This window comes from Chiloscyllium punctatum, chromosome 44 (genome assembly GCF_047496795.1).
Source record: "Chiloscyllium punctatum isolate Juve2018m chromosome 44, sChiPun1.3, whole genome shotgun sequence".
NCBI classification, from domain to species: Eukaryota; Metazoa; Chordata; class Chondrichthyes; order Orectolobiformes; family Hemiscylliidae; genus Chiloscyllium; species Chiloscyllium punctatum.
The window spans coordinates 38259527-38272000 of NC_092782.1; the positions used below are offsets into that span (position 1 = coordinate 38259527).

Here is a 12474-nt window from a genome sequence, read left to right on the forward strand (position 1 = left end):
CCACCTTAAAAAAGATCATAGCAATGCATAAGATTGAAAAGACTTACAGTATGAATTCCAAAGTTCAATATGGTATTATTCATGCACTATTTGGTTGTGTTTTTTTGTCTAAAATAAGTTTTTGAGAATTAATGATGCTACAATATGTAAGTATACACTACAAACTCCAGGGTCTTGTTTGTAACTGCAGTTACAATCTGAATTTTTAATCTGGATAAGTGTGAGATGATGTTCTTAGACAGGACAAACAGGTGCAAGGGAACACCTGATGAACAGTAGGATCCTGAGAAGCAGCAAGAATCAGAGGGACCTTTGGTGTGTGGATCCAACTGTTCTTTAAGGTAGTAGGACCGGTAGATAAAGTTATTAAGAAGACATATATTGTACTTGCCTTTATTAGTCAGGGCCTAGAGTATAAGAGGAGGGAGGTTATAATGGAACTGTATACAACATTGGTGATAGCTAAAATATTGTGTGCAATTCAGGAATCCACATCATAGAATGGATGTGATTGCATTGGAGAGAGTATGGAGCAGATTTGTGAGGATTTTGCCTGAAGAGTTTTAGTTATGAAAAGAGTTTGGATAAACTGGGGTTGTTTTCCTTAGAGTAGAGGAGACTGAGGGGGGAATGTGTTTGAGATGCAGAAAATTGAGGGATGTAGATAAGATAGATGGAAGGAAACTTTCCCCTTCAAGGTGAGTTCAATGACTAGGTAGCATGGTTTTAAGAGGCAGGAGGTTTAAAGGGGATGTGAGAAAATATTTTTCCCTCATAGGATGGTGGGATTCTGGAACTCACTGTTTCTGTAAGAGTGGTAGAAGCAGAAATCCTCATAACATTGTTGTGGTTCTTCCGGTTCTGCCGCTTCCGGTTGTCAGTTCGAGCTGTCCACTGTAGTGGCCGGTATATTGGGTCCAGGCCACTACAGTGGACCGCTCGAACTGACAACCGGAAGCAGCAGAGACAGGCCACTATAAATGCCGGAGGAAACAGCACAGAAGCGCTTCACAGGAGGCTCCTAAGCACTGAGGATGTCACCTAGACAGGGGACGAAACGTTTGCAACACAAATTCCCAGCTCGGCGAACAGAACCACAACAACGAGCACCCGAGCTACAAATCTTCTATCAAACTTTGATCCTCATAACATTTTAAGTGTTTAGGTGTATAATTGCAATGCCAAGGCATACAAGGCTACAGGTTAATGCTGTAAAAAACGTTTGGGATATTTTGTTTGTTGTTTTTGACCAATGCAAACTCGATGGGCCAAAGGGTCTTTTTCTGTTCTGTAGACCTCTATGATCGATAACTTTAGTTGAACTTTTTATTGTATTGAAGAAACTAAGTCCTGTTCCCCACATTAATAATGTATGTTTTGAACTACTCCTATTTGCACAGTTTTTCCAAATTTAAGAGGTGATGATTCAGCTTTGTGCATCATAACCTAGGTGATACAAGCATATAAATCATCAAAGACTTGTTTGTTACCTCTTCTATTCTTTTGCTCAGTTCTTCAAATGATGGATCATCTCCTCCCAGTAATCGTGATCTGTTCTCACATGAAGGGTCTACTAAGGTCTTCTCAAGACTTTGGACCTTGTCCTGATATAGTGCAAGCTAGAAACCAAGAAAAGGTGGTTATAAAATAATTTAAAACCAACAGAAGGTCAAAATATGTACAGCTGTACAGCATGTCCTCTTGTACAAGGGTCAAAAAGTCCAGCCTATTTTCTAAACTGGTACCAACCATACTAAGTTATAAAAATACACAAAAACCATTAACTATAACACTAGAAAGTGTCTTTGTAGATGGAAGTCCATCAAGTTGATTTCAGGCAATTAATCATTCTTCAAATTTGCCTTTGTGATTTCTTAATTTTTCTTATGTTCAATAGTATTCTTACACACTATGGAACTTTTCCATCATCAAATCATCCACTTTTTTTCATCATCTATTAAATATCACTTGTGCTTTCTGATCAATTTGTTTACATAGAAAACCCATTAAGGGCAATGCAGGCCACCAAAGTTGAGGGAGAAGTAGGGAGAAAGGGAGGGGCTAAATCAAAATTATTTCCAACCCCTTACCTTCATGATTCATAGGCATGTTCATTAAAGTCAAGTAATTATCTAATCTAATACATTGAATTTAGCAAACCATTTATATTTATTTTGTGTGGTTCATTACCTAATTAGTATCTCAACATGAACATGCAAATTGAGGATAGGAATATGTAAGTGAAGATTTTGCAACAGCACTTCTGTTTTGTCATAAGACAGTAAAAGCTTCTCTCCTAACCAAGACTTGATGAACTAACAGATGAAAAAATATCACCGCATTGCACAATTTTGTAATCGTGCAAACCACTCCTTCCTGTTCCATGTTGGGTAAGAACTGCCCTCCGTTTCTTCAAATATTTCCACAGAGCCCCAAGAGAGTCTGGTTCTATATCTTGCTGCCAATATGACCAGGCATCTGAAGAGTTTTCCTGGAAAGGTATCATAAACTGTCAGTAGGAGGGAGGTTGGTATCTGTAGATGGACTTATAACATGTGTGATATGACTAACCTTGGATTAAATGCCCACTGATCAGTAGAAGATTCAATAGTAATAAAAACCTACAAATTGTGAGGAATGGGACCCTGAATCTTTCAGAAGATAGCAATCATTGTTCTTTTGAAGCAACCTCTTAACATAAAGACTAATGCCACAAGTATCAGACTCTTATATACTGTTTGGTCTCGAGGCTTCTCTGTCAGGTAGACAAGTGCAGATATTCCTGGTGGCACTTGGTCCATTTTAGAACAAAGAAAATGTGCAGCCCAGGAACAGGCCATTTGGTCTTCCAAGCCTGTTCCGATCCAAATCCACTGTCTAAACCTATCGTCCAATTCCTACGGATCTGTATCCATCTGCTCCCCACCTACTCGTGCATTTGTCCAGATGCACCTTAAATGAATCTACCATGCCTGCCTCTGCTGGCAAAATGTTCCAGGTGCCTACCACCCTCTGTGTAAAGTACTTTCCCTATGTAACCCCCTTAAATGTTTCTCTCCTCACCTTGAACATGTGACCTCTTGTTATTAAGCTTTTTCCCAGGGTGAGGAATTTATCTCTAGCCACCCTGTCTATACCCTTCATTATTTTGTAGACCTCAATCAGATCCTCCTTCAACTCCTTTTTTTCTAATGAAAACAATCCAATCCAATTTTAGCTCGACCTAGTATCATATACATTTGGATATTTGTCTTAAGTCTTCCATTACAAGTGAAGCTCACTCAGGTACTAATTTGAACATGAATGCAGAGTTCTGAATTTTCAAGCTCTGGAGTTCAGAGACTGACTGACTGGTACAGATCCCTATTTCCTCAATGTCAAATCCTTCTTTCACCTTTGGCACTATCATGTGTTGTGTTTCATCCAGTGAAAAGCTATCCATGGGTGAGTGATAAAGAGTGAATGGGTGGACAATATAGTTGGTTAGTAAGAGATAGAAGACCACTACTCTCCATTCCAACTCCACCTTGCCTCAACCATTTTCTGGCTGAGACCCATTTCCATGATCTTTTACGATTGTGTCAGGTATCTGGAAGTGTGGCCAGTAGAAGTTATATGATTTGTACACCTCTCCATATTTGAATTACTTGAGCATGATTTCAGATAGTGTTAAAATGGTGGCATCATGAAGATCCCTTTAATTCTAATGGCACTATTGTTTTGTCAGGATTTCAGTGCCAATATGCTTTATTTTAAAGGAACACAAAGGAAAAACAGATGGGACGTGAAATCCATCAAAAACCATTGACCATACTGTAGGAAAAGCTGATTCTCTCATTTCAAGAAACGGCCTGAGATATACCTGCATTTTAAAGAGACTTTCAAGTACATCAATTGACATGCATGCCATCGAACATGAAATCATTAGCATTAGGATTTTTAAAAATTTTGCTATGGAACAAAAGAGGATTGTTCTGTTTAAAACTCCATGTAAACTTTGCCAGAGCTGTGCACTAAATTTGGAAGGAGTTCATCCTTTGATTTATTGCTGTTTCCAAAAGTCATGAGTGCAGATGAGGAATCTGTATAAATAGCCTGGAAAAACTTGCCAAGATAAGATTAATTATTTTTATCCTAGACAGAGCAAAGTATGTGTGCCAAGTGACACCATGACAAGGGTGCATACTTTCAGAAGTCTTTAAGATAAACTCTTCAGAGTTTTAATATGTGTTGCCCTCTCAACAGCATGGCATAGTTTTAATAGTTATTGTAGTTTGAATTTTTTTGTATTTGCATGTAGCAATATCACCAAATGGATGCATTTTAATTTTATTTCATACAAGTATCAAGGTGGTGTTTGATCATAACTATTGGATTAGATTGTGTGGGATGATCAAGTCATGACATACTTAACCTGTGCCAGTGTACCATTCCCCTCAAATCATTGTTGGAGAATCAAGAATATTTCCAGTAGTTGACACAACTACAAATGCAGCACTTACAATCAAAGCCAGAGAATTAAATGATAATCATTAAACACAACCCTGAGCTGCTCCTGCAGGGCATTCCGATAGTTTGATAAATACTGGGTGGCCCTTACAATATGTCTGCAAACAGGGGTTGACAGTTGAAGTAGTTAGCAGTGTGACCTACACGTTCCCTGCATTCCAAATTATATCTACCTTTCAACAAACTTCTTGAAACCTATCTTTTATATTTGGTCATATATAAATAATAGATGAATCAGACTAATCTCACTAGGTTATATTGGTTGATGGGTATGATACTTTACACATAGAAGTATTACTTGAGCATTATTCCTCCGCACTGATTTTACACAGCTGTGTAGAACATATGATACGTTCCTAATCACTGACTGGAACTTTGGAAGGAGATTGACAATAACATATAAGAAATTCCACATCAGTTCTATTTTATTATAAGTAATTACAATTATCTTTGCAAAGGAATAACCTGCTTACTGATGTTCAGTACGATTTCCACCAAGGCTTTTCAGCTCTTGATATTATTAAAGCCTTGGTCCAAGCATGACAAAGAAAGCTGAACTCCAGCAGTGAAGTGAGATTGGCTTTTACAACAAAGCAGCATTTAACTGAGTGTGGCATCAAGGAGCCTTGAGCAAAACTAGAGTAATTGGAAATCAATGGAAAATACTTTACTGATTGGAGTCATACATGGCACAAAGGAAAACGGTTGTGGTTGGAGGTCAATCATTTTAGCCGCAGAACATCATAGCATGAGGTCCTCAGGATAGTATTCTAGACCCAACTTAGACATTGCTTCATCCATTACCATCTTAAGATCAGAAATGGAATGTTCAATAATGACTGCAAAGTATTTAGCAACATTTGCAACACTCCAACATTGAAGCAGTCCATGTTCATATGCAGAATGGCCTAGATGATCCCCAGGCTTGGGTTTATAAGTGACCAGTTTTGCTGATGCTGCACAAATGCCTGGAAATGACTCATCTTCAACAAGAGAGAGAGAGAATCCAACCATCTCCCCTTGAACCTCAATGTTACCACCATAACAAATCCCCCACTATGAATCTCCATTGACCAAAAACTGAACTAGAGCAGCCATATACAAACTATGGCTATAGGTGCAGGTCAGAAGCTAGGAATTTTGTGGCAAGTAACACACCACACATCTCCCCAGTGTCTGTCTACTATCTACAAGGTACAAATCAGGATAGAGATGTACCTAGATGATTGCAGCTCCAACAAAATTCCAGGATGTTACAAGAGAAAGTAGCCTGTTTGAATGTGCTGGATAGGGAGCCACTCAACATTTACTCCCTTCAGCATCGATGGATGGTGTGTATCATATGAAAGGTGTTTTGTGGGAACTCACTGAAAGTCCTCTGACAGAACCTGCAACCTCTTCCATCTAGAACGCAAAGACAGCAAATGCATGAAAACACCATCACCTGCAAGTACCTCTCTAAGATGCACACCACCTGTCACTGTGACGAGAAGTATATTACTGTTCCTTCATTTATGCTCGGCCAATATCCTGGAACTCCCCAACTGTACTATGGGTGTCCCTTCACTGCAAGATTTACAGCAGTTTAAGTAGGTATCTTCAGGAAAATTAGGGTTCGGCAATAAATACTGATCCGAGTGAATTCCTGATGAAGGGCTCAGGCCTGAAACATCGATTTTTCTGCTTCATGGATGCTGCCTGACCTGCTGTGCTTTTCCAGCAATGCACTCTCAACTCTGATCCCCAGCATCTGCAGACTTCGCTGTGTCCTAATAAATTCTGACCCCCGAGCAACACCCAAATCTTAAGAGTGAATAAACAGAAAAAATTCCAATTCAAACTAATGTGAACATTTTGCAATTTGTTAAACTATTCTACTTCAAGAAAAATAAAGTAACTTAGATCTCATCATGACAACAATTTTGTGCTCAGAAGTTATGCCCAAACATTTTAACTTCTAGATAATATTTGGCGAAATAAAATCTATTTTTTGCTATGCTAAACTTGGTCACTAAAACAATGATGACTCACACGGAGAAATTGTAGTACTGATATAAGGTCTAAAAAACAGAATCACATTGTGACAGAAAGGTCAAAACAAAATGTCAAATATAATTATACAGGCAGTTCAAAGTGCCACTGAGATCCATGGTACTGTATCTGAGTACTACACTGAGTAGTAACTTTGATTTGTAGCAAAGTGGTCTAGTGTCACAAACAGTTCAGAAATTTGAGTGGTGTAGGTCAGGTTATACACTAGGCTGTCTTCCTATAAATCTTTGAGCACCCCACTTTGCTAACTTTTCATCCTCAAGTTATGATCTATATAAAAAAGAAATTAAAAAACATCGAATTGCTTTCATGACAACACAAAGCATTTCACAATCAAAGAGATACTTTTAAATTGTAGTCACACATGCAATGCAGAACAAATCTTTCCCCTTTACCCTCTAATTACCACACTAATTTGTGCACTGAGAACCCTAAAACTCTTGATGTTAATTTAACTAGATTTCTTACAGCAGTTGTTAGATGCCATTTGGAAGACAGCCAATTGATAGTTAGCATCAACCACAAGTTTATTTGCTTCTGTGAGTACTTTAGGATATTCTGAGGATATGATGACTGCTATTTGATGTATATTCTTCCTATCATGGCTAGAACCATTACTGGAGCAATCTCTATCAACTGCATCAGTTCTGAGCTTCCACATGTTCCCACTCAACATTTTAAGGCTTCATCTTCTAAAATTTTACACTGAACCTGTAGCTTAGCCATGCCAACATTGCGATGCATTGTTCCCCCAGTCCCAGTTCACGCACTGATGAGCTTCCACCTGTAGTAACCCAGGTCCTCCAATGCACTTCATCTCCTACCATTATATATTGATTTGTTCCCATCTGCTCGCTTCCTACAATCCTCATAAATGATTTCCCCAGATGGGTCTGGATAATCTGCCTTCACCTTCAGTGAATTGACCTCCATAATTGACTGTGCCCCACACTCCTGACCAACTTAGAAAAAAATGTCCTGACTGATCTCTACAGCTCCCTAACTAACTTACTACTAATCCTCTGACTTTTTTTCAGAGGACCTGCAGGACTGACTATGGCAGGCACCCTAAAAGGTAATGATCCTGTCACGATTCACTGGAAACAGTACACTGTAAAACAAACCCCACTATTCCCAAGATCACAACAAATGTGTAAATGTCATGTAATTATCAAAAATCCTATTTCCCCTGAATGACTTCTACACAATACAGAAGCAAATCATATTAGGTTGCTTCTGTAACAGTAACTAGAATAATTATAACAAGAACAGTAAAAGAAAATTATTTCTAATTTATGTATCTTACCCTTTTAAAATTCCTGCTCATATAAACCAACACAAAATGAAACAGACAGAACTTAAAACTATATAAGTGGAGAGAAAAAAAATGTCCAGGAAAATAGTTCTGTATAGCCAATCTAAATAATAAAACTGGCTAGGTTAGTCTTATAATCTTTTGACTCTTCAATGATTCATAAGTGTTAATTGTACAGCGATGATCAATCTTTAGTTTATTCATTGGCTAGTTGGACCTGAGGTCTTCCTTTTACTTTGAGTTTTAGAATTATTTCTTTCTGCCTTTCTGAATGGAGCTTTTCTGGTCTTTTAGCAGAAAATTAGAGAGAGTAACTTTACAGTGAAAGGAGAAAGACAGAGAGAGAGGGTTTGATGGTAGGAACTCCTAGATACTTCCTTGCTTGACTTAGGCTTTATGTTAAGCTGCAATCAGAGGGTTGTTACTATGCTGAGCTAAGAGTGTGGTGCTGGAAAAGCACAGCTGGTCAGGCAGCATCCAGGGAGCAGGAAAATAGACATTTCGGGCAAAATCCCTTTATCAGGAATGAGGCTGAGAGCCTTGGGAGTGGAGAGATAAATGGGAGGGGTGCGGTGCGGTGAGGGTGGGGCTGGGAGCAAGGTAGCTGAGAATACAATAGGTGGATGGATGTAGCGGTGAAGGTGATATCTGAGACATACAAGATGATCAGAGGATTAGATAGGGTAGACAGTGAAAGTCTTTTTCTTAGGATGATGATATCAACTTGTACGAGGGGGCATAACTATAAATTGAGGGGTGATAGATTTCAGACCGATGTCAGAGGCAGGTTTTTTTACTCAGACAGTGGTAAGGGCATGGAATGCCCTACCTGCCAATGTAGTAAACTCAGCCACTTTAGGGTGATTTAAGTAATCCTTGGATAAGCACATGGATGATGATGGCATAGTGTAGGAGGACGAGCTGAGAATAGTTCACAGGTCAGCGCAATATCAAGGGCCGAAGGGCTCATTCTGCATTGTATTGTTCTATGTTCTACGTTCTAAGTTATTAGTTGTCAAGGGGAATCAATGGTTACAGGGAGAAAGTGAGAAAATTGGGTTGAAAAACCTACTAGACATGATTAAATGGTGGAGCAGACTTGATGGGTTGAATGGCCTAATTTCTACTCCTATGTCTTATTGTTTTGTAGTGTGTGCATATAAGGTCTGAATGAGGCAGAAAAGTACAGCAAGGCAAAGCAAGGCAGAGGTGCAGTGAGCATCTAAGCAGATGTAAAGTGAGTAAATATTAATAGAGTAAGTGAACAGCCTAAGATGCATCATCTGATGTTTAAGAACGTCACTACGTGCCAAGTGACCTGGCAGCAGCATTGCAATGTCAGGTAATGGTGTGCTCAATAGTGCAGAATTGATGTGGATAACTATATCCTGAGTCAGAGATGTGCCATGATATGATGATGCTGGTGCATGTTCAAAGCCAACCTCTATCACATTGGGGAGAAGAATGTTGAGATGGTTGCTACCTCTGTCCCCTGAGATGTTACGGAATTGCTAGCCAAGATGGAGATTTAGAGGAAGTGTCACATATCCAGTCTGACTTTCATGTTGGGAATTGTCATCATCCAGTTTCTCTCTACCGTGTAGGAGAATAGCAAACTATATAAGAAGGAAGTAAGAATAAAAATCATGAGAATATGGTTCTGCTTTTTAAAGCAGACAAAGCTTGGGTGCAAAAGCAAACTTTTTCTCTTGACATCTCATTGTTTTTCATCTTGCCATATTTCCCAATTTCTTGCCGCTGCATATATTGTTTAGGGGCTGGAAGATTTAACTGACTGGTTGTGATCTAACCTCTCTTGCAGCAAATCTGAAGGAGATCTTCAAAAATAGTCCATGTGAAGTTTTCCTCTACTCCTACTTCCAAAGCAAAAATGTTTATACACATCTTTTTGCATAGTAGATTTGCAGATAAGCACAGCAAAATGCAATTAACTTAGACACATACCTAACATACCTACTGGACTCCCATTGAGGAAGTTAAAATGCTACAGAGGGGTCAGTTCCATGCTTTTCTTCTCTTTCAGGACACATTGAGGACTCGAGGGTTAAACATTCCACTACCAAAGGACTTACTGCAGTATCAACTGAAAGCCTGTACTCTTACAATATAGACAGAACATCTCAGTAGGGGAGAGACTGACTGTATCTCAGAAATGGAGCCTAGTGGAGCCACACATGTAGATTCCCCTGTAGCCTCAGACAAAGGTAATTGCCTTTCCCTGACAAGACTGATAGCCTTGGCCACAACCCTGATAAATTGCCTTACTTCCCCTCCATATTAGCATATGTATGTGAATTCCGCATTGAGAACAGGCGAAACCCTTCTGTTTTAATCTCTTTCCATCAACACGTGTTCATGAAGAATATGATAACCAGTCCCTGTAATCCATTCACAAGTTATCACAGGGCATCGGCTTCATCAGGTTTTGTAAATTCATAATTAGAAATCTTAAACTATGTACTGACAATCGACCATGTGACTGATAAACCTTCTATTTAATCCCTATAAAAAATACTGTCTTTGTGTGTAGGGTAGAGATTCATGGAGAAGTGTCACCACAAGTAGACACACGGCTACTTTGGGGACACTGAGAATCTCTCGCCGGTTGTCTGAAAATAAAGCATCTACATTGTACAGAAACTTGTGTTGTCCAGATTTGTGGAACAAAATATACATCAACACCATGATTAAGGATTGTCCCAGTTCACAGATAAGCAAAGAGGGAAAGAAATAACAGAGTTGGGGAGATACAAAAGTCAGCAGCAAGTAGTGATTCTCAGTAGGGCCCCCTTCCCAGTGTTCAGTCCCTTGATCAAATATAAATTGCCTTTGATTGAGGGATCCCTCTCATTTCCCCCAAAGGTGACTTGCTGGCAACATGGTTTAGCTGCCAGGCATGCCTCATGGTGTCGGCAGTATTAAGTAATTAACTAGCTGCTTAGGGGTCTCAATTGACTTGGGGGAGAGGAAGATCAATTATGAGGCTTCCTGCTCAGAACATAGTTCTGGCAGAGGTGGAGAAGCAGTTGGGATTAGGCACACTACCATTCCACCTTATCAAATATTCTTACTGTAGCAAGTTTGCCAGTAAAGAGAACAGAAGGCACTGAATATAAGCTACAGGACAATGCAGAGTTATTCCAGCCAATCAAGAAAGCTTAGGGGCTCCTTTAAGATTCCAATATTGGAACTTTCTACTTAATGGGTATAGCGATTTTCTATTAGCAATCTTCTACAGCCCAATTTTCTGTAGCGGTTTTTCATAGTGTGATTTTTAAAATATAGCACAAGGTTGCAGAGGAAAACAACTGTCGCATTCTAGAAGAACAACCTGTAGCTTTTTTGATGGTCAACTCTTCTGCTATTATTTAAAAAATTTTTAGTGGATTGGCTCATGAAAGATAGCGGGGTGTGATGTTTTGCCATGCTTGAGGAGCTCAGTGGAGTTGACTTTGAAATGATGATTACATTCTTACAACTTGCAGTTCAGTCCCAAGAAACATAATTCAACACATCCCAAAATTATTTATCTTCCTGAGCATTATCCTACATAATCTTTTTAAACATAATTTCTAGTTTGAATTCCATTGGCTTTTAAGTATATTATTAGTATTGAACTTTGTCAAAGGTCTTTCCAAAAATTCAAGTATTTTACTCCCCATGCTGTTTATTTATAATGTTCTCAAAGAATTTTGTCTTTTCAGTAACAAAGCACAAACTGCTGTACTTTTTCTTTTCATACCTCTTTCTGTAAAGTGATCAAATTTGACTCCATTTCATGTTTACTCGGCACATCTTTGCGAACTTTTTCAATCTGTCTGTTTTCCTCTTTCAGTAGAATATTCAGGAATCTTATTTCGTCCTCCATACTGTGTAATTCCACATCTCCATTACTAATTAATGAGTCCTGAATGCTTAGTTTTTCATAGAAAATGCAAACTTCCTCTTCTCTTTCAATCAAATGTATTCCCCTGCAAGCAAAAATAAACACTGCATCACAGAGTCATAGAGTTGTACAGCACAGAAACAGACCCTTCAGTCCAACTTGTCCATACCAACCAGATATTCTACATTAATCTGGTCCCACTTTCCCGCATTTAGCCCATATCCCTCAAAACCCTTTCTAGTCATGCACCCATCTAGATGCCTTTTAAATGTTGTTATTGTACCAGCATCCACCTCTTCCTCTAGCAGCCCATTCCATACATGCACAACTCTCTGTGTGAAAACATTGCCCCTTAGGTCCCTTTTAAATCATTCCCCTCTCACCTTAAACCTATGCCCTTTAGTTTTGGACTCCTCCACCCTGGGGAAAAGACCATCCCCCTCATGATTTTAGAAACTTCTATAAAGTCACCCCTTATCCTCTGATGCTCCAGGAAAAATAGCCCCAGCCTATTCAGCCTCTCCCTTTAGCTCAAAAGCTCCAACCCTTGCAACATCCTTGTAAATCTTTTCTGAACTCTTTCAAGTTTCACAACATCTTTCCGACAGAAGGGAGATCAGAACTGAATACAGTATAAGTAGTTCTGCTATAACATACATGTCATTAATGTGAATCCGATATAAAGTGATTG

At 39.0% G+C, this 12474-nt stretch overlaps 1 protein-coding gene across 1 annotated transcript in view; it reads right to left on the reverse strand.

The window, feature by feature from the left end:
• The window catches only part of ccdc146 (coiled-coil domain containing 146), a 154581-nt gene that overhangs the window by 15560 nt on the left and 126547 nt on the right, over positions 1-12474 (reverse strand). Inside the window, exons 16-17 of the mRNA XM_072562660.1 lie at positions 11640-11868; positions 1491-1619 (exon numbers count right to left, since the gene is read on the reverse strand). Coding sequence (XP_072418761.1) covers positions 1491-1619; positions 11640-11868 — 358 coding nt within the window. The remainder of the gene's footprint in view (positions 1-1490; positions 1620-11639; positions 11869-12474) is intronic.